This window comes from Actinia tenebrosa, unplaced genomic scaffold (genome assembly GCF_029948245.1).
Source record: "Actinia tenebrosa isolate PJP-AT-01 unplaced genomic scaffold, QUT_ActTen_1.0 PGA_scaffold9__36_contigs__length_13948895, whole genome shotgun sequence".
NCBI lineage: Eukaryota > Metazoa > Cnidaria > Anthozoa > Actiniaria > Actiniidae > Actinia > Actinia tenebrosa.
The window spans coordinates 2,528,344-2,555,868 of NW_028292586.1; the positions used below are offsets into that span (position 1 = coordinate 2,528,344).

The 27,525-nt window shown below is 37.7% G+C and overlaps 2 protein-coding genes across 3 annotated transcripts in view; both read right to left on the minus strand.

Annotated features, from left to right (window-relative positions):
* The window catches only part of LOC116304610 (uncharacterized), a 31,848-nt gene extending 11,933 nt beyond the window's left edge, over positions 1-19,915 (minus strand). Inside the window, exons 1-37 of one of the 2 annotated variants that reach the window (XM_089024890.1) lie at positions 19,758-19,915; positions 19,286-19,407; positions 19,000-19,049; positions 15,710-15,814; positions 15,168-15,244; positions 14,847-14,895; positions 14,634-14,756; positions 13,845-13,931; positions 13,370-13,404; positions 12,840-12,891; positions 12,252-12,293; positions 11,783-11,875; positions 11,380-11,421; positions 11,135-11,218; positions 10,788-10,877; positions 10,290-10,382; positions 9,757-9,873; positions 9,269-9,343; positions 8,926-9,021; positions 8,434-8,484; positions 8,280-8,354; positions 7,876-8,013; positions 7,162-7,245; positions 6,448-6,543; positions 6,029-6,073; positions 5,864-5,935; positions 4,977-5,072; positions 4,442-4,537; positions 3,928-4,023; positions 3,801-3,851; positions 3,464-3,499; positions 3,168-3,222; positions 1,542-1,597; positions 965-1,041; positions 833-884; positions 375-407; positions 209-256 (exon numbers count right to left, since the gene is read on the minus strand). In XM_089024890.1, coding sequence (XP_088881016.1) covers positions 209-256; positions 375-407; positions 833-884; positions 965-1,041; positions 1,542-1,597; positions 3,168-3,222; positions 3,464-3,499; positions 3,801-3,851; positions 3,928-4,023; positions 4,442-4,537; positions 4,977-5,072; positions 5,864-5,935; positions 6,029-6,073; positions 6,448-6,543; positions 7,162-7,245; positions 7,876-8,013; positions 8,280-8,354; positions 8,434-8,484; positions 8,926-9,021; positions 9,269-9,343; positions 9,757-9,873; positions 10,290-10,382; positions 10,788-10,877; positions 11,135-11,218; positions 11,380-11,421; positions 11,783-11,875; positions 12,252-12,293; positions 12,840-12,891; positions 13,370-13,404; positions 13,845-13,931; positions 14,634-14,756; positions 14,847-14,895; positions 15,168-15,244; positions 15,710-15,814; positions 19,000-19,049; positions 19,286-19,407; positions 19,758-19,810 — 2,742 coding nt within the window. In that variant the 5' untranslated portion in view covers positions 19,811-19,915. Of the gene's footprint in view, positions 1-208; positions 257-374; positions 408-832; positions 885-964; positions 1,042-1,541; positions 1,598-3,167; positions 3,223-3,463; positions 3,500-3,800; positions 3,852-3,927; positions 4,024-4,441; positions 4,538-4,976; positions 5,073-5,863; positions 5,936-6,028; positions 6,074-6,447; positions 6,544-7,161; positions 7,246-7,875; positions 8,014-8,279; positions 8,355-8,433; positions 8,485-8,925; positions 9,022-9,268; positions 9,344-9,756; positions 9,874-10,289; positions 10,383-10,787; positions 10,878-11,134; positions 11,219-11,379; positions 11,422-11,782; positions 11,876-12,251; positions 12,294-12,839; positions 12,892-13,369; positions 13,405-13,844; positions 13,932-14,633; positions 14,757-14,846; positions 14,896-15,167; positions 15,245-15,709; positions 15,815-17,153; positions 17,269-18,999; positions 19,050-19,285; positions 19,408-19,757 lie in introns of those variants that run through there. The other variant, XM_089024891.1, reaches the window with a different exon arrangement.
* Positions 19,916-22,693: 2,778 nt separating this feature from the next.
* LOC116304606 (cap-specific mRNA (nucleoside-2'-O-)-methyltransferase 2) lies at positions 22,694-27,450 on the minus strand. Its single transcript, XM_031714364.2, is given in 7 exon segments — positions 22,694-23,030; positions 23,032-23,085; positions 23,087-23,251; positions 23,253-23,806; positions 24,384-24,920; positions 25,535-25,751; positions 26,616-27,450. Coding segments are annotated over 7 exon segments (2,556 nt in total). The 5' UTR covers positions 27,336-27,450; the 3' UTR covers positions 22,694-22,721.
* Positions 27,451-27,525: the final 75 nt, after the last annotated feature.

The window sequence follows — 27,525 nt, forward strand, 5'->3', positions numbered from 1 at the left end:
GTGATGCATGGTTATGATGTTAATGATAACGCATGATTTTTATGATGATGATGATGATGATGGTGATGCATGTTGATGATGATGCATGATGATGGTGATGATGTATGATGATGATGTTAATGATAACGCATGATTATAATGATGATGATGCATGATGATGATGCATGATGAAGATAAAGATGAAGAGCATGATCATTAAGTTTCTCACCAGTTCCATCTGTGCTTGTTCTTTATCCTTTTGTGCCGCAGAAAGTGCCTTACAAAACGAGCAATAGATCAAATTAGACTTGGTAAATCAATAGGCCTAGGTTACCAATAGTATACAGACGTTTCTTATCAGTGTTATTCTTATGTATAAAAATACCAAACAGTACCTGGTTTTGTTCTGCAAACTTTTGCTTCAGATCCTACAGAATCGAGACAAAAAAGGATGTTAATGCACTGTAATATAATATAATAATAAAGAAATGGGCGACGAATGAGAAATGAGTGTTTCGCTATCTCACATTACATAAACCTCACTCATGGAAAAGCTTAGACAAACCACTGAAACACACATAGACAAACTATATCTATAGGCCAGCCAAGCCAATAGACAAACAACACCCATTGACAAACTATATCCAAAGGCCAGCAAAGCAAACAGACAAGCAACGCCCATTGACAAGCTGCCAATACAGATAAGGTGCACCCATAGACAAGCCACACCCATTGACAAACTACACCTATAAGGCCAGCCAAGCCAACAAACAAGCCACACCCTGACAAACTACACCTATAATCAAAACATATTCTTTATTAGCCATAATCTATGACATTATTATTAGTTCACCTCTATTATTGGCATGGTTTTCAACTTGTTCCGAAGATTCTCTATTGTTTTTCTGCACAGAAAACAAATAAACAATATAGCACACTCTGTTATGTAATGGTACAAGACATGCCAAGAGTAAAGAATACTTACAGGGACTGCTGGACAACAGCTTCCTTGGCCTTAAGATCATGTTCCAGATTCTCGATTTTCATTTTGTTTTCAATATTCTGTGAATATGAATCAAGATACTTTGGTATGGACACATGGGTTGCTTGGAGAGTAAACAACATGATTTAAAATCTCTTGAGATATAAATGACGATGAAACAGCCGCCTTGTTGGTTGATCTAACAAGAGAAGCTAATGAGGAATGCTTTGTTATCGTCAACCAAGATTGCGGCTATAACGTAACATGCATTTAAGAATATGTATGGATCAAGTTTATTCACCATTTTCCATACATCGGTTCACTGGTCAAACACAAAGCATTCAGTCGAGGTTGAAAGGTTCAAATTTGAAAAATCCTTTGAAAGTACCTTGACGCCTCTCTTGAGGGCTTTGTGTTTGGCCAGTGAACCAATGTAGGGAAAATGGTGAATTAAGTATATATTGTATGGTATACATAGGGGAAGTCGGTGTGGCATAGATCGCTTTAGTTGTGTGCCACTGAGAGGTCAATCCCTGCGTATTATCTTTTTTTGCATCATCACGTATCTCATTCATCTCACCTCTAACTCAGCCTCAGACCCTTTTTTCCGTTCAGCTTCAAACTTTTTTAGAGCATCTGAGAATAAAAACAACGGATTTTCTTTGTGCTTGTCATGATTATTCTTATTGGGCCCCCTCAGTAACTTTGAAGAGTACAACCCTACTTTTTTATTTTATCAACAGGACTTAGCAGTAGTAGATGAACAATTGTTTTAAAAGACAAAACGACACTTGCTATAAACTCAATATTTTTAAATCATTTGATCAATACCGTTACTTTCAAATGGATTCGAAATGAGAGAATGAAAAAACGATTTTCTACTTAAATATAATATAACAATTTATATAGCGCTCAACCTATTATTCTAAAGCGCTTTACATCCATGGCTAGAAAATAAAGAAAACAAAATTCTATTATGAAAACAATATGAAATAAGAAAAAGCTACAAATGCAGTAAGTAAAAAAAATCACTAGATATCAATTGTAAAATCTTAATCTAAAACGATGTAGTGTTTAAAAAACGAGTAGGAGTGTTTTATCAGGTATAAAAGCACGAGGCATAGCCGAGTGCTTTTATACCTGATAAAACACGATCTACGAGTTTTTTGAACTGCTTAAAACACTCATGAACAATTCATAAGATTTTGGTTCAACTGGAGCCACCATACACGTCACGAACATGGATTTTTATACTTCGATAGAGATTTGACGTCATGGGCATGCGCAACCAGATTCAATAGAAGCTCCCACACGTTGGATATTGCGTGCCAAGACAAAGACAGGCACGTTAGTCAAAGATCATTAGGGTTGACTATGACCTTGATGAAGCTCTATGTCTTCATCTAAACTTGGATGCATACTTCATCCCTGATGAAGTCATCCTCATAGTATTCGAGTGGTCTTTATATAAAGATCACATGTGTCTTTATATAAAATCACTTGAATACTAATGAAGAGGACTTTATCGGGTATAAAGGTTCATGCACGTGACGTGTATGGTGGCTCCAATTGGACCATAAGCTTATGAATTATTAATGAGTGTTTTAAATACATATATGATATTAAATTCAAATAAAAAATCAAAGCCAATAATATGTACTAAGCAAAAGTCTACTTCATGAAAGCGTCCTTATAAAGATACGTCTTAAGTCTCGATTTAAATGGTCCTACTGAACTACTCTGTCTAATCTCCAATGGGAGACTGTTCCAAATAGTTGGATACGTCTTAAGTCTCGATTTAAATGGTCCTACTGAACTACTCTGTCTAATCTCCAATGGGAGACTATTCCAAATAGTTGGATACGTCTTAAGTCTCGATTTAAATGGTCCTACTGAACTACTCTGTCTAATCTCCAATGGGAGACTGTTCCAAATAGTTGGATACGTCTTAAGTCTCGATTTAAATGGTCCTACTGAACTACTCTGTCTCATCTCCAATGGGAGACTGTTCCAAATAGTTGGATACGTCTTAAGTCTCGATTTAAATGGTCCTACTGAACTACTCTGTCTCATCTCCAATGGGAAACTGTTCCAAATAGTTGGATACGTCTTAAGTCTTGATTTAAATGGTCCTACTGAACTACTCTGTCTAATCTCCAATGGGAGACTGTTCCAAATAGTTGGAGCCGCATTATTATCTACTTACTGTTTTTGGCTTTCAAAGTTGATTCTAGTTCTTGGATGGTTTGTTTGAGAGCAGCCTTGAAATAAAACAGAAATCAAAGGCTTTTAATACATATAAATATTGTGGCACAGTATAGGTGCAAATAACCTTCTTAGACATTGAGATATACATTACACCTTTATTTCAAGAATAGGTGTGCATATCAAAAATTCGAAACTTTTAAATCGCAAGAGATGAATTCGAAAAACAAACGTATTGCACAGCAAGCTTTTGCGAATCAGCTGTCTTTGAATATTAGAGTCTTTTTAAAAGCTTACCATTTCAGAATTCTTTTTGGGTGTCCTTAAAGCGTCCTACAAGAAATCGAGGGATTACGAGAAATAAATGTTTTCGATATGAGGAAAGGAAGAGAAGAGAAGGGAAGGGAAGGGACTGGAAGGGAAGGGAAGGGAGGGGAAGAATAGGGAAGGGAATGGAAGGGAAGAATAGGGAAGGGAATGGAAGGGAAGGATAGGGAAGGGAATGGAAGGGAAGGGAAGAATAGGGAAGGGAATGGAAGGGAAGGGAAGGATAGGGAAGGGAATGGAAGGGAATGGAAGGGAAATGAAGGGAAGAGAAAGGTTCAGTTCTAGCGCTTTTCTTCAGCCAACTCACCTGCAGTTTCATCAACAGTTGGTCTTTTTCTTTATTGCTTTCAACCAGTTCCTTAAAAAAGAAATGAAGCAAAATCTTAACAAGGACCTCACCACTTCCATCATTACAGGCATATCTTCCTACTAACCTCTATTATAGTGTCTTTGTCCTTTAGGCCAGATCTCAGTTTCTTCACTAGGAGTTCTTGCTCCTGGTTCAGCCAAACTTTGTTGTTTTCTAGAGACTGAATAACAGATTGTTGTGATCAGATCTTGTACCAATACGGGACAGACCATTAGATAATTGAGGGGGTTGTGTAAATCCCCCCAAAAATGTCGAGCAAGCACTTTACCTACGAAAAAAATATCGCGCAACCCCTCCTTTCGGAAAAGAAATATCGAGCAAACACAAAAATAATTGCGTGCAGGAGTGAATGTGAAAGAGAAAGTAAAAGTCAAATTACGAAAAATCGTGCAATATAAAATCGCGAAAAGCAGATTTCAGGAATCGAATTCGAGACTTTGGAGGTGAGAGGTGAGTATGCTAAGCTGAATAGCTTTATTTATGGGTCTTCGCGCCCAATAATCCCTGCTCGTTAGAAAGATATTTAATTTAAACACACAGCAATAAAAGCATAAATGATATCCCAGTTGGCATCTAACCTGCATTTCGAGATCCTTGTTGTTCAGTAGTTCCTGAAGGTGTTGTATGGTGGAATTCTTTTCATTCTGGATACGGATTATGCTATCTGATGCATCCTGAAAGACATAGCAATGATAGAATTAACTTGTTAACACAAATGTAAATTTTCTCGCTTTTTGATTGGTCGAGAAATGTGGTAAATAAGAGGACATACCACGCTAAAACATTGGATTTTTTTAAATTTAGTCTTTTTAATCATAAATAAAGCAGTGAGGAAGATTTCAAACGAACGAACGAACATTCAGAGAAAACGAAAATGCGTACGGATCCACCGACCAACCAATCAACCGATTGAAAGACCGACCAACCAATTAACCGATCGATCGAAAGATCGACCAACCAATCAACCGATGGAAAGACCGACCAACCAATCAACCGATGGAAAGACCGACCAACCAATCAATCGATCGAAAGACCGACCGACCAATTAACAAGTGAACTAAAGTGAAAGAAAGGGAAAACAATAAGCCAACAATGAAACGAAAATAAACTCACTTTGAGAAGTTTGTCTTTTTCTTGTAGCGCTGTCATGAGTCGTTGAGAGTTGGCTTCATTCACTGACGAGACACGAGATCTTTCTTGTAGAAGATTCTAATAACAATAGTAAATTAAACATTTCAGTAGCTGACTGCTATGTTTGTAATGCGCAAAATTGCCAAACTTCTTACAAAAGCAAAAAAAAAAAAAAAAAAGGGTTCTCTCGGTATTTTTCGTTTGCACGTTACGTTATCGCCGCCATGTTGATGGTATTTAACAAAAGATTTCACGATTACTACCAACATGGCCGCCATGTCTTTATCTTCTGACTCTATTGGAAATGTTTGCAAGTCATCAATAGAGGCTTTGCACCACTGATCACGTGATGGCAGGTATGACAGGAGGCAGAAACAATTGAATCTGTTCTATTCTGATTTTACATGAGAAAGAATTCAGGTTCTCAGGAGAAAAAGACTCTATTGTTGTTTCTCCTGTCATGGCTGCCATCACGTGATGGTGCGAAGCCTCTATATGATTGTGCGGCTATCAACACGACGACTCAGTTGGGAACCGAAGAGAATTTCAAAAAATTACTGAGCTACGCATTGCGTTTTTAAACTTACTCCTCTCGTGCTATTACTTGCGCCAATAGAGGTTTTGCATGTGACGGCATGTGTCCATCATGTGACGGCAGCAATGTTATATATGGCAGGAACAATACAATCGTTTTACACGAGAAAGAATTCAATTCTTGAGAGCAAAGGGATTTTTGTTCTGCCATCTAACCACAGGCAGCCCAAGCTGTATTATGGGCGTGGGCACGTGATGGTGTAAAACCTATATGTACCTCACCGAGAGAAACTTCATAACCTTCTAGAGGCGAGCACGAAGCTCAATAAACTCACCCCAACAAACTTCTCTTTTTCTTTTAACTCTTCAGACAAGTCTTGGAATTTTATGCCCTCCTCTGATTGGTTCTTGAAGAGATGGGAAACAATACGTCAAGAATATTTCAGAAAAAATTAACAAAAAAATATATATATGTATAGTTTATAGGATAACTAGACTACCTGTGATGAAGTTCTGGTGATATCTTTAACGAACTCTTTGAGGGCCTGTAAGACGATTAAATAAATTGTTTTCAGGTTTTCGTTTTTTTTGTTTTTTGTTTTGTTTTTTTGTTTTTTGTTTTAATTTGTTATTTGAACGACAAACAAAGCCAAAAACCAAAAACGAAAAGATAAAAAAGCAAACAAACGAACAAACAACCAGATAAAGAAACGCAAAATGATTTGGGTGACATTCAATCTCATTAAACTATAATTACATCCTACAACCGGACAAACACTATATCACCCAAATCATACATATAGTTTTCTGTTTAAAAACACCATTCCACTGGTACTCAAATATTCAACACACAATCAGAAATAACATGTATCGAAGTAAGTCATTGCGAATGTAATTCACGGCTTGTACGCCAACATACCACAAGCTCTTTCTCTTTGGCCTCCAAAGTGTTCTTCAGGTTCTGGAACATTGCTTCGTTGTTACGGTTACTGGTTGTAATAGCGTCTAATGCATCCTGGTAGAAAAAAGTAAAATTACTAAATAAATACCTCCTTGCTTATCGTATTAGATAGATGAGCGGGCAGTAAGCCGTGTGGGATGGGCTTGGATATGAAATAAGAACATGCGTAATAGGTAAATTATGAGCCTTAGATGAAACGACTGAAGAAGAGGGCCAATGGGCCTTTCACAACTTCAAGTCGCGTAAAAAATGAGCCAGCTCAACTAGAAACCGTGGACAGCTGTTTCGGCTTGTAAGGCTCTTAATTACCTATTACGCATGTGCCAAAAATCACCGCGTAGGGCATGGTCATGGTATGCCATGCGTGCAATTTCTATATCTTCTATTAAGAGTAAATGGTTTGGATCCAGGTGTTGAAGTTTGTTGTGAAATGTGATCGTCCGGTAGAGTGTAGCCTTGAGAAAGACTGTTGTTGGTGGTGACTGACGTTTCGACAACCTGAAGTCATCTTCAGAGTCCAGTGAGAAAACATTTTATAGACCCCTTGCATTGAATTCCTAAAGGAATTGTTCTGGGAGACAAAACAATAGGGTGTCTTTTCTTATGCAAAAAAATCCATTATTTTGTCTCCCAGAACAATTCCTCTAGAGACTCAGTACAAGGGGTCTCTACCTTATGTGCTTTGGTCTGCTCTTGATTTGATGTCTTGAGTTGATGAATAACGTCGTCTTTTTCGTTACAGGCTTTTTCGAACAACTGCATGGAAAAAAACATACTTGATGTGACATTATCATCTGACACCAATAATCAACATCTTTGCAATCAATGATCATCACCATCCTCCTGGTTTGTCATCATTTAACACCATCATGCAGTCATTACCACCATCACCATCATCATCATCACCACCATCACCATCATCATAATTATCACCACCACCATCAGTCATCATCACCATCACCATCATTATAATTATCACCACCACCATCACCATCACCATCACCATCATCATAATTATCACCACCACCACCATCATCATCATCACCACCATCACCATCATCATAATTATCATCACCATTATCAGTCATCATCACCATCACAATAAACATGTCAATCATTATCATCATCACCATTATGACCAACAGCATCATCATCGCAATCAATTCACCATCACCACGATAACTTTCAGCATCATCCGCAATTCATCACTATCACTTGCATCACCAACTGCAACAAATAAGCAACTAATTAGCAACGCATATTCTCTCCGTAGGCCACACATTTCCCCAGGGTTTAGGATTACTGTGGCTGAATCTCAAAACGCCATCAAAGAAGTAATCCGAGTAATGCGTAATACACTCGCTCTCATACGAAATCATTTTTCACCTGTATCTGTTGCTCGGCACTCATGATGGCAGAGTTGATCTTCTCTATCAGTCTGTCCCTTTCTCTCAGTGCTTGTCTCAACTCCTGGAGCTCTGCGTTCTTCTCTTCAAGAGATTTATATTTCTCGTCCATAACACTCTTTATCATATACAAGGAAAAGAAAAACTTAATTATGAACTGATGTAGCTTGGGCGTAATGTTATCCCCTTTCAGACCACGTGTCATTCTCTTGAGAATAACATAATTTGTTTGAGCTGTATCCATATTTGTGTCTTCTCATGAGCAACCATTTTAACCACCATCATCATTATTATCAATATCATCATCAGCAGCAGCATCATCATCACCATCATCATCACTATCATCATCATCATTATCATCATCATCATCATCACATGGATTACCTGTACTGCATTCTCCTTCTGTTTCAGTTGTTTTTGCAGTTTCTTCAGAAGACTGTCTCTTATGTCCTGGGTGTCCTGAGTAGAAAACATGATACATTCATCTCTCTATGAAACAAGGATACAACCAATGAAATACAGTACAGGAAACACAAACCTCAAGATTGCTGCTATCAATGGATGTGTCTTTAAGTGCCACTGCAAAGTCCTTGTTTTGATAAAGAAAAGAAACAAATTAATGAAAATGCTATTAAGTTTGCAAGCCAGCCAACAAGTAGATAGTAAGTAGGGAGGTGAGCAAGTGGGTAGTCAGGTAGATGGTTAGGCAGGTAGGTACAGTAGGCCAGGTAGGTGGGTAGATGGGTAGGTAGGTACATGTATATGTAGGTAAATATAGGTAGGTAGGTAGGTAGGTAGGTAGGTAGGTAGTATAGGTAGGTAGGTAGGTAGGTAGGTAGGTAGGTAGGTAGGTAGGTAGGTAGGTAGGTAGGTACATAGGTAGGTAGATGGGTAGGTAGATGGATTAGTGGTAAGGTAGGTAGGTAGATGGGTGGGTGGGTGTGTAGATAGGTGAGTTGATAGATGGGTAAGGGTAGGCAAGCAGGTAGGTACAGTGGGTATGCTGGTGGAAGGCGATGTATCCACTTACTTCTATAATTCTATCTTTCTCACTGTTCCCAGCTGCCAGCTTCTCAATGATTCTGTCTTTAAGTCCCACTTGTTCTTGACAGTCACTCAACTCTTTCTGGAATACAAAATCATTGGGTCTATATAACTTCAATTGATAACGTCTTTAACTCATAAATATCCAAAGAGGCATAACTCAAATTATGATATTAGCCATCCCAAGATTAAGAAAAACCCTGGATTTGCAGTGCATTGTTGGACTGTTTTAGAGGACATATTTCCAAGATGGCATCCTCAACCTTAATGGTAATATTAATGCTGAGTTGTTTTGTGCTGTGTTGTAGTGTGGAGCAATAAGTATTTACCTTGTATCTCTTTTCCAAGTTGTCTAAATTGTTAGAATGTTGTTCAGACATTTTTCTTAATTTTTTGGCCAGTCCCTGGGGAAAAAAATCAAAGATACAGTACGATGATGCAAATTTTGCATAATACAACTAAAACTAATGTAAAATATCATGTCGCAAAAAGATGTTTTAATCTTAGTAGTGTTGTAGCTGACATGACTAAAACTGAATATTGTCATTTGGCCTGCTTCTATTAGGGACGTAAGCTGATGCAACTCCAAACTAGTGCATATTCTCATTATGAAAAGAAGCGATGCAAGCACAAGAGAAAGGTAGATTTAGTTTTTCTTGTGTAGGCTTGTGTTTGTACTCATATGTGTCACTAGTGAGAACTAGGCATTAAGCAACCTATACTATAATATTATAATTATCCATGCACCTGTCCTGACAGCATGTATTACTTAGATATTATATAGACATTATGTAGTATACAATGACCATGAACTCACAGTTAATTCTTTCTCCTTTTGCTTGAATAGATCATCCAGTTTTTGCTCAAGCGCTAGTTTACCATTATTCAATCTCTGTAGTTCAATGTCTTTGGAGGACAAAGATTGGATCAGCCTCTGTTGGTGAAAAAATTCCAGTCTAGTTTGGGTAGGAACAACACCATATGATGCATGATGAACGAAAGATGCTTGCACCCAAGCTAGACCACAATGCACCATTCCAGTTTAGTTTGGGTATGAACAACACCATATGAGGCATGATGAACGAAAGATGTTTGCACCCAAGCTAGACCACAATGCACCATTCCAGTTTAGTTTGGGTATGAACAACACCATATGAGGCATGATGAACGAAAGATGTTTGCACCCAAGCTAGACCACAATGCACCATTCCACTCTAGCTTGGGTACAAACAACACCATATAAGGCATGATGAACGAAAGGTGTTTCCACCATGACAAGATCATGATGCTCCATGTATATTAATTATACATAACAATATACATGTACCGGTAGTGCACACAATGCGGTACCTCGAGCTCCAGGTCTTTGGCACTGATGCTACTCTGAAGTGCTGCAATGCTGGCATCTCTTGCTCTAACAACTTCTGAATGCTCTTCAAAGGTCTTGGAAATGAAAAACAAACAAATGAATTAATGGGTCAATGGGTGGAGAAAGGAATGGAAGGATTGACGAAGGAATTAATAAATTGATGCATGGATGATTGAGCAAGCAAAAATTGAAATTCATGATAAAGAGAAAAAGAATTGGTATATTTTGAAGGAAAAAGTTTAATAATTTGCCTGGGGTGTAAGTTAAAAAAGAATTCCTCATTTATTTAGATTAATTCTTGTTAGATCAACCAACATTGGGGAAGTTTTGATTACTATTTATATCTCCCATGGAGTTTGAGACATGTGGTTACACCCCAAGAATATGACTGAACGAAACCTCTGACAAGCTAGCCACACTCAACTGAGACATGTAGTGAATGAAATATATTGTGGTATTAGTTTTAGCTGCCGTCATACCTGGTACCATTTCATTTTTGCTGTGTGGGCAGACTCTCTTGCTGCAGCAAGACTTTTCTCCAAGTCTTCTATTCTTGTTTTGTTCTTTAACTGGGAAGAAAGTAGAACAGGATTGATTTGGTCAACATCTATTGTTCAACAATAGCTCCACTGTTATGTGGACATTAGTTGACTACACATTGGCCAACAAAAAGACTTGAAAGAGTACTCATGTCTGTCATGCATTGTCCAATCATTTACAGTCAGCCAACACTCAACCAACATTTGATCGACAGTCAAGCAATAATATTGTTGACCCCACATGTGTAGCCTGTTCATAAAGTACAGCATTACCAATGATATATTACCTGTATTTCGGGGGAATTTTCGAGAGAGTTTCTGGAGCTCAAGTGCTGCTGTCTCTCAGTTTCATGGAGTTGGTTTTTAAGTTCCTGAAAAAGAAGACAGATTCAATCAACCCTTAGTAATGTTAAGTGGTAGCCTTATGTACAGTGGAGTGCAAAGAGGTGGGGTGGCAATTATTGTGTCATGTTAACCACTGAGTTGAAATAAAGATGTTTCGGTGAGACCCACACTTTTCCCACTAACTTACTCTGTTCAGTTTTTCCAGTTTCCTTGCTCTTTCTTTTACATCCTGAAAAAAAAGGAAACAATTTATAAATGATTCAAAGACTCTGGCACAAAAAAAATTCAATTAAGTGCAGGGTGGGTGGGGTGAGGTTGGGTGGGGTCAGGTTGGGTGGGGTCAGGTTGGGTGGGGTGAGGTGAGGTAGGGTGGTAAACTGACGTTCTAATGAAGACAACTCTAAGAATGATAAAGGACCAGCACAAAAAACATTTTGAAAAGCACCATCATCTCAGCATTGACATCTTCGATGCTTGTCAACTCATATTAACGACCCTACTATCTGGAAATTCACAGTCACTTTTACTGAATTCAGAATTTTAACCATGAATTATCCTAAAAATTTCATAGTCTAGGATCAACTGCATACTTCAAAGGATTTGTTTCTCTTGTTCAGTTCTTCTGCCAGTGCTTTCAGTTTCTTCTCACCCTCAACTAGTTTCCTCAAGTCATTTTGAGCTCTCTAAAGAAAACAGAATACAGATACTACCATTAATAAAACTCCCATCAAAGGTCATAAGATAGGTCAGTTTTAAACAAACCACTACAAAATATAAGACAAAATGCTTGAGGGAATGTCACATGGAACTGAAAATATAAAAACAGTGTTTGGTCTTATGGTCCTAAATCAAATTAAGCCCTGCGTACTCAACCAATCAGAATAGACCTATCCTGAATTCGCTTGACTGGTCACAACACAATGGTTTCAAGTCGAGATTGAACTTGATGAATAAAAGAATCAAGTTCAATCTCAACTTCAAACCATTGTTTCGTAGTCAGTCAAGCTAATTCGTGATAGGTCTATTCAATACTTTTTCATCACTTCTTTTTATTCATACCTCTTTTTCCTCTTCAAGGGTTCGTGCATTCTCTTCAAGCTCCTGTATCAACAAGAACAGATAAAATAGAATCAATAATGAGAGCATGAGAGTATCTACTGTATAACAGCTAGTGGTTCTTATGTAAAGAAAAATCTAGTGAGAATAATCCAGATAATAAGATTGCTAGTCGAAAGAGGCTTGTACTGTATTGAAGAAATAGAAAACGCGAGCGTGTGCTGTGTGCTGTCATAAAGCACGCAGGAGTTGGCAAAACATGAGAGAAGTGTTAGGAGAAGCACGACGCGTAGCGGGGTGCTTCTGGACACTTCTCAAGTGTTCTGCCAATCCCCAAGTGCTTTATGACTGCATATAGCACAGCAAGCAAGTTTTTTATTTCTTTTATAAAATACGATTTACAATAATAGATAGGAATGACGCAACGGAAAGTGCGCATGCGTGCAATGTGCTCTCATAAAGCACGCGCTCCAAACCAATCAGAACGCGACATTCATAACAGTTATTTTATAAAAGAAATGAGTGCACAGTTTTTAGGTAATATCACTTTACTGGTAAATGATTTAAGAGGTAGTAATAGTAGCTTTGAACCTTGATTGCAGCTCTTTCAGATTCCAAAGCAGCATTAAGATCATCAATCATCCTGTTCAGAACGTGAGAAAAAATGAAAGGGAAATCAAACAAAAGGTACTATAATTACATGTTACTAATTGCCCTATTTCATTATGACGTCACATCAAAACAACCTATTGTTTAAACGTAAAGGATCATGGTTGTCGGAGGGGGTCAAATCAACACAAATTCAACCAAAATTGTTCTAAAACCTGTATCAATCCACGTAGAGAAGTAGAATAGCCAGCAAACGCTCAGAATGTTTTTCAATACATATTAACACATATTATATCTGAAAACCAGGCCATTTTAGATTAAACTGTTTCGCTAGGAGCAAATTTTGTTGAATTTTCTATTGGATTTGGCAATTCTATCCCCCACATAAACAAGCAGTGACGTCATAGTGAAATAGGGCAATTCTAACATGATTCAAATTGACATGATAAGTAAATTACAGTGACTGTCAGAGTAGTAATGATGGCAATAAATAAGTAATTAAAAACACTTACTTGTCTTTAACATTCAAGGATTCTTTTGTTTTGTCCTGAATATCAAAATAGGAAACTTTGAATAGCAAAACCAATGAATGTTAAGAATGTGAATGAATGAATGAATGAAAAAATGAAGGAACAAACAAACAAATGAAGGATGAATAAGTGAATGGATGGATGAATGAACGAACAAAGGAATGAATGGATGGATGGATGAATGGATGGATGGATGAATAGATGGATGGGATGGATGGATGGATGGATGGATAGATGGATGGGTGACATGGATGGATGAATGAATGAATGGATGGATGGATGAAAGGATGGATGGATGGATGGATGGATGGATGAATGTCGAAAGAATGAGTTTATAAATAAACATATCAATAAATGCCCCCCTGAATAAATAGAAAGACATATCCATAGATGAATTTAGATCAACAATAATATTATGAACACTGTCTTTCAACTTAAAGGCTTTTCCATGTATCACCTGTAAATGTTGTTGGTTCTCATTAAACCCAGCTGTACTTTCAAGTAGTTTCTCATTCAGCTGCTGGTTCATGTTGACTGCCTCGGTCTAATAACAAACATCCAAGAATAGTCTCAATAATTGGGATCCACTGTGGGGTGTGGAAGGTGGGTGTGGAGGGTGGGTGTGGAGGGTGGGGGTGGGGATCTCAGTGAGGTTAAAAACCCTACCCATGTGGAGGTCAGAATCAAATTTCTTGGAGGGGAGGGGGGGTATCGAAATTGATTCCCTGAGGTGTCTCAATGTCAACAAAGCCAAGTGACATTTAACATGACAATGTTCACCTCTCACCAATGCCAACAAGGAACAAGGGCTATAGGTTTCTTAGCGACCAGCTATTAACATGGGCCCCTTGCAAAACAAGGACAAGGACTATTTGAAAGTCAAATTTCTTGGGGGAATTCCCTACCCCCCCCCCCCCCCCCCAACATGAAGCATTTCATGTCCATATCACTAGTCACATAATTATTGGTCCTCAACTTAAGTTTTCTCAAGGTCGCCTTCGCTCACCTTTCTCCCTAGGGCATAGCATTGATATATTATGTTAATTAGTACCAGTCTTTACCCAGCTCATATTTCATCTCCCCCACCCCTCACTCCCTAGGGTGTAGCACTGATATATTAGGTTAATTAGTACCAGTCTTTCAGCTACATCTTCAAGATCTCTCTTTGTTGAACCCAGCTCATATTCCATCTCCCCCACCCCTCACTCCCTAGGGTGTAGCACTTATATATTAGGTTAATTAGTACCAGTCTTTCAGCTACATCTTCAAGATCTCTCTTTGTTGAACCCAGCTCATATTCCATCTCCTTGATCTTTGTTTCATAATTTTCTTTGACTTCACCGAGATATTCCTGGTGGTCTTCCTTGATCTAGAAGCAATAATTGGATTAAATTATTTTACTACTTGGTGTAAACTTACAGTGGTCTCTCTAACACAGGACTAGTACACTGACACAAACCTGCTTGATTTGTGAATCACTGTGGCTTGCTATCATTTCAACTGCATTTCTGAAAAACAAATTGAGAAAGATTTGAATCAAATTCAAATGGTGTGCAGCATTTGTATGGTACCTTACACAACATGCTGAAACATAAACAAGGTATTCTACATAAACATCTACTGTCCTTTACATACATAGGGCTGAAATAAAGGCCAGTCATCATACAAGGCCTAATTAGAATTTGATGTTATCCATAACCGAGCTAAATAAGATTCGGCCATCATGACTGGCAACTGACTGGCTGTTATTTGTACCCCTCTATACATATCATATACTTACGAGGCTTTTATAAGCAGCTCTTGTTTCTCCACTAGTTCTTTTTTCAGTTCTTCAACCGTCACTTTGAGCTCAATATTCTGTAAAATAACAAAATTGACATATATATTCCTATGTAAGTACATTGTATGTAGGTGCGTTTGTTTTTGTATTCTTCTATATACTGTAAAACACTATTGCGCACAATTTAGAAATAGCGCCAAACAGTACCCCTTTCAATTTTTAAGATGTTGTGATAATAATAATAATAATAATAATAATAATAATAATAATGATAAGACGAATATTTATGCAGGATAATGACCCTTCAACAATTATGCTGTTATCAATGGGGGTCCTGCTAAAAATAACACAAAGAAACTTAATGTTAAAAAAACTAAAAATAGAAAATAGTCTCTAAAAAATAAAAATAAAAATTAGATCATATATAATAAATTCATTTATAGTGTTCAGCTAAAAGTTTTTTAAAATCCTCAAAATTATAACTGAAATACAATGTAATATGAAATTAATATGAAATAGATATTCATTATTAGTTTACTTGCCATTTTGAATATATCCTCTGGAGTATCATCATGCTTTAATCGTTCCTCAAGAAAGTAAATCCTTAGTTTAAGTCCAAAGTTTTCCTTCTTAAGTTCAGACATTTGCTGTTGTGAGAAACAAATTATGATAAATGAATGAGATAAATGAATGAGCAAATAAATAAATAAAACATAAACAATTAAATATACAAATAAATTAATTTAAAAAAAGTAAATGAATGAATGAATGAACAAATAAAACAAACAAACAAATGAATGAATAAACAAATATATAAGTGAATGAATGAACCAATGAACAAATAAAACAAACAAACAAATAAATGAATGACCAAATATATGCAAATATTATGTACTTATTGACAGAGTGGGAGGGCCGTACGGGAAAATATTTGGCTCGAGGTCATGTCGTACGGTACGAGCGCAGTGAGGTCCGTACAAATGACCGAGAGCCAAATATTTTCCCGTACAGCCTGACCTAACTCAGTCAATAAGCATTTTATCATATGAGCCTCACGAAAATAAAATAATTAAGAAAAAGAAAGCGCGCGGATTTGAGCAGGGCCAGACGGGTTTTTCCGGCCTGCTTACATCAGCCCGTCCGGCCCCCATCACGTGACTTTTTCCAATGGTTTTATTAGAGCGCGCGAGCAGGGCCGTACGGGTCATATGATAAATATGCAAAAATAAGTATATATAACTAAACAAATAAATGAATTATATCAAATAACTAACTAATTAAATAAATAAGTAAATAGATGAACAAATAAATAAATAAATAAATGAAGAAATAAATGAATATTGAATAAATAAATGAAATTAAATGAATGGATAATATTATTATTATTATGAACATTTGATCATTACATTATGGAATTTGTGACATGAGACATTTTTTTAAATATAAAATAATAATAATAATATCTAATGATAATAATAATAATAATGGTAACAATAATAAAACATTTCACCAATCAATACTTTGTAGTTTTCCAGATAACAGCAAAAAAATATTCCATAACTTTAAATTTAAAACACTTTTCTTTGCATCTTAGCTTAAGGATCTAATATGCACCTGTTAATGACTAGATAACGTTACAAAAGGATTGTCAGTCATCATTTTGGTCTTCATAACATTAATTTAAGTGATTAACTTTACAATATGACTTAGAATAAATCTAAATATTTAGGGCGTATTTTATATATATAAATAAATTATATATCACATTCACTACAACTAGCATTTAATTTTGATTCATAAATAAATTCTAAATATAAGTTACGTAATAAGTAAATATGTAAAACATATTTTCCAATACTTTGATCAAGAAGGTTGTCAGTCATTATGCATAAACTTTTGCATTCAATTTTGATTTATGAATACATTCTTAATATAAAATACAAAGAGATCCCAAGTAAAATTAATATGTAAAAAAAAATTATATACCTCAAGAAGGTTGTTGGTCATTATGTATAGACATTAAGCATAAAGTTTTTACGTCCAGAATTTCAAACGATCCTATTGATAGATGCAAAGGTCTGAAACGCTACTAAGAATTACAGCTGCTCATTTATGTAAACTAGCTATAATGCCCTTTCATTTTCATCGAGAGTGAAACAACAATAATCCTTTATCTTAAGCCATTTGTAGAAAATAATCAATTATAAATATTATTTTTGGACTTATTATTATTATTATTATTATTATTACATAATTAATTATTATAAGACTTAAATAAAAAATTATCAAATTCTCTAGCATGTCATAATTAATATTCTCTTAAGTAAATTTTTTTTATTAGAATCTATTTAACTCAAAAGACAATATTATTGGTATACAAGAAATTCCACTTTAATCTTATTCCCAAGTGATTTAAAATGAGTCATGAATTTAATGTAGTAGTACTATTGGCTAGAGATTTTTCATAATTTTGCTAAAAATTGTTCAACACAAAAGATAAAGCAATGGTAAAGCTGATTCTTTACTTCAATAATGCAGAGAGTGGTGTTCAATTCTGTGCTCAGGTTGTGCTCAGGTTGTGCATTTACCAATCAATAAACACTGAACTAACAAGTGGAGATGTAGACAGAGGTCCAGGAGTGCCCATGATCTCAATTTTCTAATTGGGTATGAACAAAGCCTTTGTGTTCCGTTTAGTTACTACTTGTTTTTTGGTCGTTGAGTTTATTTATGCAAAAGAAAGATGGTTGCAGGATCTAGCAGCACTTCTGAATGGCGTTAGCACTGTGCTCCATTCACTAATAAAGCACAATTTTTGACCATTGAGGGAGGAATGGATGACACTTCCTCCCCCCAATGGAAATCCTGAAATCCTCTTTTAAAATCAAGAAACAACCTCAAGCTGTCTGGGCTGAACTAAGTTAAGGAATTGGTAACTCACAGTTCAATTTAAAAATTAACATTTTGGGTAGCCTGTGTTGCTCGTTGGTCTGCAGTACATTGCAAAAGGACAGACTGGTCTTTCTCTCACTTTTCCCTTTATCACAACACCGTGGATAGCCGAGCAATACAGGAAAATATACAGGAAATACATTGAAAAGGGATGGTCAACCCCATCAAAATGTAAAGAACAATTCTCAAATCGAGAGATAGATATGATAAGCTCCTCTTAGTGACTGTGTTATTAGAACATATTTCAATCTGGTAATAATGTCATAAAGCTCTTTCAATACACCCCTTGCTGTACATCAAAATGCAACTCAATTTGGAGGACATAACAATAGGCTTCCAATTCTCATGAGATTGAAATTCTTTTCGCTTTGTCCTCCAAATAGACCCCTTCACAGTTCCCTGTGCCATCTTGAAAGGTAACCATGCCTGTGCATTGAAGCGAGACGAACGCTGAGCTTGCAATGATAGAGACCTTTTTTTCAACATCTTGAACAATTATTCACATGTCTCTATCATTATAAGCTCACCATCCACCTTGCTTCGATGCACAGGCACGGTTACCTTTCAAGATGGTGCAGAGAACTGTGAAGGGGTCTATTGAGCTGCTTTGACGTCCCATGCAAGTGGTGTATTTCTGAAATAGTTAAATAAATGGTTAAGGAATTCAAAGAATGCTTGAAATCATATACCCTACTAATTATCATTTATATGTTTGTAAATTTTGCTTCTACCATCAGCAGCTTCAACCTTCAAAAAATCTTTATAAATTCATCTAGATTTCTAAATTTCTTTTTTTTCAAATCCGTTTGATGAAAGATGAAAGATTATTTTGATATGTGAGGATTGCGTGACAGACAGACAGATGGTCATTATCTCTTACCATTTCATAATCTCTCAAAGTCTTCATTTGGGATGCTGCACTTTCCTTGGCTGTAATTCAAAATAATGAAACCTAAATAACCTAACATTTTCATAGAATAAGCAAAAAATTAAGAAACGTCGACAAATTTTGTTTCAAATTTACAACAGATTAAATTACGAACTTGATGAAAGTCAACTAAAGATCAAAATACTAACACGTACCAGATAAGTCGCTTTAAATCTCAAAAAAAATTCATTTTCCAAATTATTAGTTTCTTCAGAAGTTTATATTTAAAAATAAATACCATTTTCACTCGTTCCTGTGAGATTTTGAAAGTTTTCTTCGGGGAATTCGCTCGAAATATTCAACATTTCTTCTCCAAACTCTCTCGACGCTATGGCCTGTTTGAAGCGAGCGATATTCGTACTAAAACAAAAAGAAGAGATAAATAATAAATAAGCATGTAGTAGTATGAATAAAGCTATTTAACAGTCGGAATTAAAGATAATCAATTCATTTTGAATTCAGCTTCCTTTGAACTAAAATGTCGCGTTCGGCGTCTTAAAAAATTATATATTTCGCGGTGAATATTACTTTTTACAAGACAAAAAAAAAGGCGAAAACTCTTGAAAGTTTAAGAGTTTAATGTTATTTTCATTCAAGTCTTGTGTTTGACAATTCTTTAGTATTGTTTACTGGTTAAAGAGGGAAAAAATCGCGCGCTATTTTTTGAAATCAGAACTGCTCAACCAATGACAACTGTTTTGAATTTTTACCTTTTTTCCAAGTCCAACGGCAAAGTTGGGTCATCTTCAGCCATAGAATTCATGATTTCTGCTTTCTTTGGCACTAATATCCTGCGAAATTTAGGCCACTGGGAGTAAAAAAATCAAGATTTAAAATCAAAACATCAAACGTCCGCCATTTTTAATCATTTTTCGAGAAGAACTACTTGTTGCGCATGACAGGAAAACTGCTGGGTCATAAAGAGTCTGTCTGTCCGTCTGTCAGTCTCACTTGCCGTCTTACTTGACATAAATGCAGTGGCTTTTTGGCTTTGAACTCTTCCTCACCCCTTTCCATTTGGGATTTCTCAGTTAGTAAAATTAAACGGAACGTGCATCATAGTAGTTTCGGAGTTTATCTGCTATGGAAACATAATTTTGGGATTTTAGCTTCTTCATTCATTAAAAAAGGACCATATACTTCCAGACATCGAGTACTGAACCGTCGTATGGCAGCGCGAAGCATTTACGGCTATGCCAGAGATTTCGGCCCCGACAGAATTACACACTGATCAGGTAGAGGCTATATAGAACGCATATTCACTCCTTTCCATGTGGGATGCGTTTATAAAAATACGTACAGATAAACAACAACATTTTTGAATCATGTCTGGTATAAGCAAAATATTCACTTGTAGGTATTCAGCGCTTAAGGCCCCGTCCACGCTATGATAAATTTGAATCCGCAACTTTTCACACCGAAACCGAAAAAAAAAAATCCGTCCACACATGAAAACGGATAAAATGTTTCGCGTCATTAGACCGGTCAGAGGCGGCAAAAAAACGTTTCATTGCACATCTGAGCATGTGCATCGAAGCTGAAATTGAGCCCGCGTTGAATTCTTAGCCTTACCTGTGTGCCTAACTTGTTCCAAAAAAAGAAAAAACAAATAAAATTCACTACAAAAATGGCTGCGATTACCTTGTAGAAGTCACTGAATCAAACCAAATCATGTTTGAAACGTTGTTCAAATATAAAACGTTTTCCATTCGATAAAAAGTCGTAAGCAGTCACATACACAGCAGCCAAGTTGACCAGCCTGTACGCGGGACTTCTGGCTGTGCACGTGGGATCCGAAAGAACTCCGAAGTTTTACAACTCTTACAACAGGATGTACATTATGTCAGTAATTTCGTGTGTCATTTAACTATATTTTTCGTTAGTAAAATAGGATATGAAGTATATCTGCGTAAACTCGATGGCATAGTGTCTACTGCTTATTACTCAATCACCTGGACTGCGAGTATCCCTTCCAGCCGTCTCCCAAGGATATGGCTAGATGGGATACTCGCAGTCCAGGTGCCTAAAGAAATGGCTAGATCTGATGGGACACTCGCAGTCCAGATGACTAAGGAAATGGCTTGATGGGATACTCGCAGTCCAGGTGATTAAGGAAATGGCTAGATGGGATACTCGCAGTCCAGGTGATTAAGGAAATGGCTAGATGGGATACTCGCAGTCCAGGTGCCTAAGGAAATGGCTAGATGGGATACTTGCAGTCCAGGTGATTAAGGAAATGGCTAGATGGGATACTCGCAGTCCAGGTGACTAAAGAAATGGCTAGATGGGATACTCGCAGTCCAGGTGACTAAAGAAATGGCTACATAGGATACTCGCAGTCCAGGTGACTAAAGAAATGGCTAGATGGGATACTCGCAGTCCAGGTGATCAAGGAAATGGCTAGATGGGATACTCGCAGTCCAGTTGCCCATCTAGCCCAAACCTTAGTCGCCTGGGATGCGAGTATCCCATCTAGCCATTACCATAGTCACCTTGACTGCGAGTATCCCATCTAACCATTACCTTAGTCGCTTGGACTGCGAGTATCCAATATAGCCATTACCTTAGTCACCTGGACTGCGAGTATCCCATCTATCCTGAACCTTAGTCGCCTGGAATGCGAGTATCCCATCTAGCCTGAACCTTAGGTGATGGCTAGATTGGATATTCGTAGTCCAGGTGATTGAGTTAGTCATTGTTCATTAATCATGCCTCAGGGTCCATCGTGTAGCCCACAGCGTATTTGAAATAATGTTGTGAGTCAAATTGCAACAATCCGGCGTTGCAGAAAGTATAAGTCCTTTCTACTATTGGCAACGATTGAGTCTCCGTTGCACCGTGTAACTTGCAACTTGTCTCGCAACGCTGATGCAAGACAAGTTGCAGAGAAAATTGCTCAGTGTAATCGCGCCTCGAAATAAGATAAAACGTTTAAGATAAAATTTCGATATGGTTATCGATGTTTGTGCGCAAAATTAATTATTATTCAGACGAGTGAAAATTAAATTTTCCCTGTTCGAAATTTATTAAAATTTTTCGAGCAATTCTTTTCCTCTTTTTGCACTGTTAAGATTTGGACTCTACGGACACACGGTGCAACATTGCGTGCAATAATGCAGGCAGTCGATGTTTTGAGCCATGTCTCACGACGCAATTTAATGCAGATTTAATGAGCGATATTCAGAGATACAACATACTAGATTTAATCTAATACAAGATAATTCTTATTTTGAATAGCATAGGGACACAGGGAGTCCAATCTTTGTAAAGTGCAACTAGTATTCACGAGTTCGCCAAAGGGCGGTTTGATTATTTTGAAAGAAAAAAAAAGAGGAAAATGTTAACCATTCCAATGTTACCGCAGGGTTTCATTAGTCTCCCCCACAGCCGCTTTCAGTGTCGTCACGCAACGTTTTCTCCCCCGTTGCGTGACGACACTGAAAGCGGCTGTGGGGGAGACTAGGGTTTCATATGAATTTGGAATTCAGTAAATGAGAATCTTTTAAACATAAAACCAACTAAATCTGCTTCCTATTAACATGAAAATGAACTATATTTGTCAAAACGATTCGCTCAGTTGAACAGTCTACAGTTTTTTCTTTCTTTCCTTTTTGGGGGGGGGGGGGGGGGGGGTGGTTGGGGGGGGGGGGTGGTTGGGGGGAAGTGAAAAACAATTAATTGATTAAATAATTTAGCACTTCTTGTCTCAATCTTAATAGTTCTTCTTCCGATGGGAATTTATCTGGAAAGAGGTTAAAGCTCTCTAGCCTAACAATATTAAGCAGCTGTAGATGAGCGTGGTTTTCGTTCATCCTCATGACAAAAGAAAAGAACTTCTTCTCGTAGAGAGAATCCATGTCTACAACTTCAAGTACATCAAGACCAGAGTTACACTCATTTATTGCCTTGTTAACTCTCTCCAAGTGAGCAATCAGTTCTTGATCCCGTCCCGTGTAGTTTTTACAAACAAGAAATCTTTCTGGATGCCACAAGAGCCCCAACAACTGGTTTAACTACGGTAATTTTAACAAATAAGTGGATGAAGAATGTATAGTAGTCCCACGGTGAAGCGAGTCATGGTATCGTATATTCGACATACGAAGGTTCCACCTTGTTTCAACGTCTTTATTGCTGTAATGCAGCTTTTCAAAAGCTGCTCTTTAGTCTTCACCTCCAGAGAAGTATGAATGCTTTCAAATGCGTTGATAGGCACGTTGGGATAGTACGGCAAAACCATAATAGTCGACTGAATTCTCTTGAGGAGTTTCTTCAATAGACTTGTTATCAAGTTGAGCAGAGGAATGGTATCGCACAGTTATACCTTTAGAGCGAAGATAATCTTCAAAACACTTGCAATGTTCTTCATCAGAGTTTAATAAAAGCGCTGTTGTTGTAGTACCATGCTCAGACCTGGTAAACTCGACAAGTTTGTCGACAACTGCAGTCGCGTTGCTGCAAAATTTACAGGGTTTGAGCTCACTCGATGAATCAGAAACAGAAAGTCCAGTTATTTGTTGAGTTATCTCAGCCAAGTCACCGCTCTTCCCTGGAGTCAGAATCGACGCGTTCTTAATCGCCTCTTCAAGTTTAGTAATAAAGATTGGTGAGCAGAAACGGGAATTTTTAACTTGACTGGTTGTCTGGCCACAAGTTATGCTCCCAACGGCAATGCCATTGGCTTGAATTCTTTGTGGAAGCCATTCAACTTCTTCTGGGTAGAGAGGAATTAGCATAATCCCATCATTAGCTTGGCAAAGCCCTGAATATAAAAAGGGGAATAAAATCGATCAAACACTGCTCTAAAGCGGAGAACAAGGGATGGAGGAGGAGGGTGAAACAACTGAAAATGATGAAAAAGGAGAGCAAGCATAAACATTGAGAAAAAAGCATAAAAATTGGGAAGGAAAATACTCAAATGGCTGTTCCTCTCCGCTCCTTTTAGCTGTTAAAAAATTGTGATCAAAAAATTATGAAAGTGCCTTGAAAAGATCTAGAGTGCGACGATACAGTATGACGTCTGTGAACTTACAGAAGTGACGTCATCCCTCTCGTTATATGTAAAACTGCTCTAGACACTTTAAAACTCCAATCATATACAGACGTTCTAGAATACAGGGGTGGATCCAGGTTTTTTCTAAGGAGGGGGTGGGGTGCACCGTCCAGGACTTCCATTTTAGGAGGGGGTGCACCCTTTGCTTGGGAACTCCAACACCAATAATGCAGTAGACATCTTTTTATCTTTCGGGGGGGGGGGGGGGGGGATGGGAGGGCTCCCCCTGCACCCCTCCCCTAGATTCTCACCTGGAATATATGTCATTAATGAAATCATATAATACCTTTCAAAGTTATGCAAGCAGATGGATTGCATGCCAGCATTTCATCATCTCTAACAGATTCAAGCCAACTTTGTTGAACTTCTTGGTGCCATTGGTTGTAGCTACCAGCTTTTCTTGTTTTCCCATAGTGTGCACTTGCTGGAATTACGCTTGTATGGTCACGCTGAATTCCATCTAAGTATGAATCAGGAACGATTCGATCCTTGGATTCTATGGGCTTAACATCAAAGACTCTTAGGTAATGGAGTGCCACTTGATCTCTGAGTTCGTAGAGGTGTTTTCTTTCCAATTTGCTCATGTGGTGAAAATGTCTGAGATTCTCTTGGATTTCTTCCATTTGCATCTCAATGAAGAAGTGCTGATATTCTTTCACACTTGCAAGGAAGTCTTCTGGGATTAATTTCAGTGAAAATAATGCTTCAGTTGGGCTGTTGGAGTTATAGATTTCATCGAACACTTGATAGTATCCAGATGGTAGTTCTCCAGCATAGCCAATACATGTGACATATACTTCAGAATTGCCAGACTTGCTTGTACCTGAGAATAGATATCTTAGTATAAGTACATTTATCCATTGGAATCAAGGGTGGTGCCTCTCAACTCTTGGATCTCAGGTTCAATTCCTGGACTCAGCATTACATGTGTGTAGTTCTCTCCCTTGATTTAAGGGTGTTTCTCTGGGTTTTCTGAGGTTTTTCTTCCTTCCACAAAACCTAACAATCTACACTGTAAATTTAAATGTCATCTGTGAGTAAGCTGTGCCCTGAATATCAACCCAGAGGTTGTTTCAGGGTTTTATCTGTGAGTAAACAATATCCAAACCTAGATCAGCACAGAGGTTGTTTCACAGTTCGATCTGTGAGCTAGCCGTGCCCTGACTTTGATCAGCCCAGAGGTTGTTTCAGGTTCCATCTGTGAGTTAGCCTTGCCCTGACTTAGATCAGCCCAGAGGTTGTTTCAGGGTTCCATCTGTGAGTTGGTCGTGCCCTGACTTTGATCAGCCCAGAGGTTGTTTCAGGGTTCCATCTGTGAGTTAGCAATACCCTGACTTGGATCAGCCCAGAGGTTGTTTCAGAGTTCAATCTGTGAGTTAGCCCTGCCCTGACTTAGATCAGCCCAGAGGACGTTTCAGGGTTCAATCTTCATGTTACCTGGTTTGATGATATGAACCTCATCAAACAGACCACACAAAAGATACATCATGCAAATCATTTGACATTCAAGTGCTGTGAACATCTTGAAGATGTAAGTGCCTCCACGACTCAAGAGGTTTAAGGCAGAAAGGGTCTCGCAAAATATCAGCTGGCCCACTGTCTTTTCTTGTTCACCTGGCTCTTCAACACAACTTATGCTGCCATCAGCAGTCACCTAAATACAAACAGAGGGTGTTTTTTCATTTGAGTGGGAAGTAATATGTTCAAGCTTATGGGAACTGCTATAGTGTTGCCTCTCTAGCCCTTGATGCTACCCCAGTTTACTGGATTTGCAAGTCTTGGTGCTGTATGTGAGTAAAGATGTTTGTTGGTTCTCTCCTGTGTCTTAAGGACTTTTCTCTCAGTTCTCCTCCATAAAAATCAACATCCATATTTACTGAACATCGACTAAAGAAGTCAAAGGAGTGTTTGCAGTTATAATGTGTGTTAGAAGGACTGGAAGAAGTAGAAGTAGAAAAAATGGCTGTATGCAGGAATGGGATGTACTGGGGTATCATTTGGGTACATTTAATTAGGTAGATAAATGCCTTGGAAATGGGAGAGGGGAGGGTGACTCATTGAATCTGGTAGGGCATGCTATGGTACACTCTATTACAACACTTGGGTGTGTGTAGGGGAAGGGGGGGGAGGGTGTACTCCCATATATAGCCTATACAGGGATGTTCTGTTTGGCAGGGTATGTTTATTTGAGGGTTTTGGTCTAAGACAGGGTATACAATTTCATTGACATTGTCTAGGACTGGGTAGTCATTATTGGATAGGTTAGCTCTATCTAAAAATTTTATCGCCAAACAATTTCTTTTAGCATGTACATGTAACTTCCACCATAAACACTGCTAAATTCTTTAAGACCTTACATACTGTAGGGCGACGTAGGGCTATAATGTTCTGTGTTATGTCTTAAACAGGGTATATGTTTTTAAAAATATCCTTGTCTTAAATAGAGTCAGGGTTTTCAGATCCCAGCAGAACTCTTACTGAACCACCCCTAGTACCCCCCTCCCCAGTGTTTATTTACCAAGTGAACAGGTCCCTTGCTGTCACAGGCTTGCTTTAGGTGTTTCAGGTTCTGTAGTCTCATCAAATCCCCAGTCCCATCCAGTCCAAAGTTCCAGTTTTCCAGTGTCTTTATGATGAAAGTATCATCATCCAACATAGCATTCAGATCATTTCCTTCATAATAAGGACTCAAAGTTGTAGCCAGCCACTGCCACTTCAAACCAGGGAATCTATTCCTTAGATAATGATTCAGACTTGCTATAAAAGCGCCAGGCGCTTCGCACAAATGCACACTAAGTAACTCTCCTCTATCAGTGACTTCTTGTGGTACAACTTCATAGCTGCATAAAATCTCGTGCAACTTCGCCCAAGCTTGCGTACACATCTCAGCTCGTACTTTCTGTCTTAAATGCTTTACTACAAGTCCTGCTTTGTGTGTCCTTCGCGTGTGTTGGTGCCAATCTTCGATATCCATGTCATTCAATAGACTTTTCGTCGAATTGAGTTTATCTTTCAAGGCCAATAATTCACTAACAACAAACGGCTGTTCTTTGAATAAAAACTCACTCTCTGGTAGAACGAACTGATTTTCTTTAGACTTAAGCTTGAATTTCTTACTGAAGCGCTTTTGTAGTTCGTTCTGAATGATCTCCATACTGTCATCGGATAAAAATAATTCTTGATCTTGACGTTGATCATGATAAGGTTGGCACTTCTTTCTACGTTTTTTAGGAGCCATGACGATAATATCAATAAAATAATTAAAGATAAAAGCTCTTCATACTCATAATGAAAAATTTCTTTTCAAAAAAATACGAGTTTTTCTGGTTTCTGTTTGTTTGAGGAAGCTTTTCTAAGCGTTTTCGCGAAGGACTGGACTCGAAACTAATTTGCATGCTGAAACCACTGACCGATAAACCTGCAGGCCC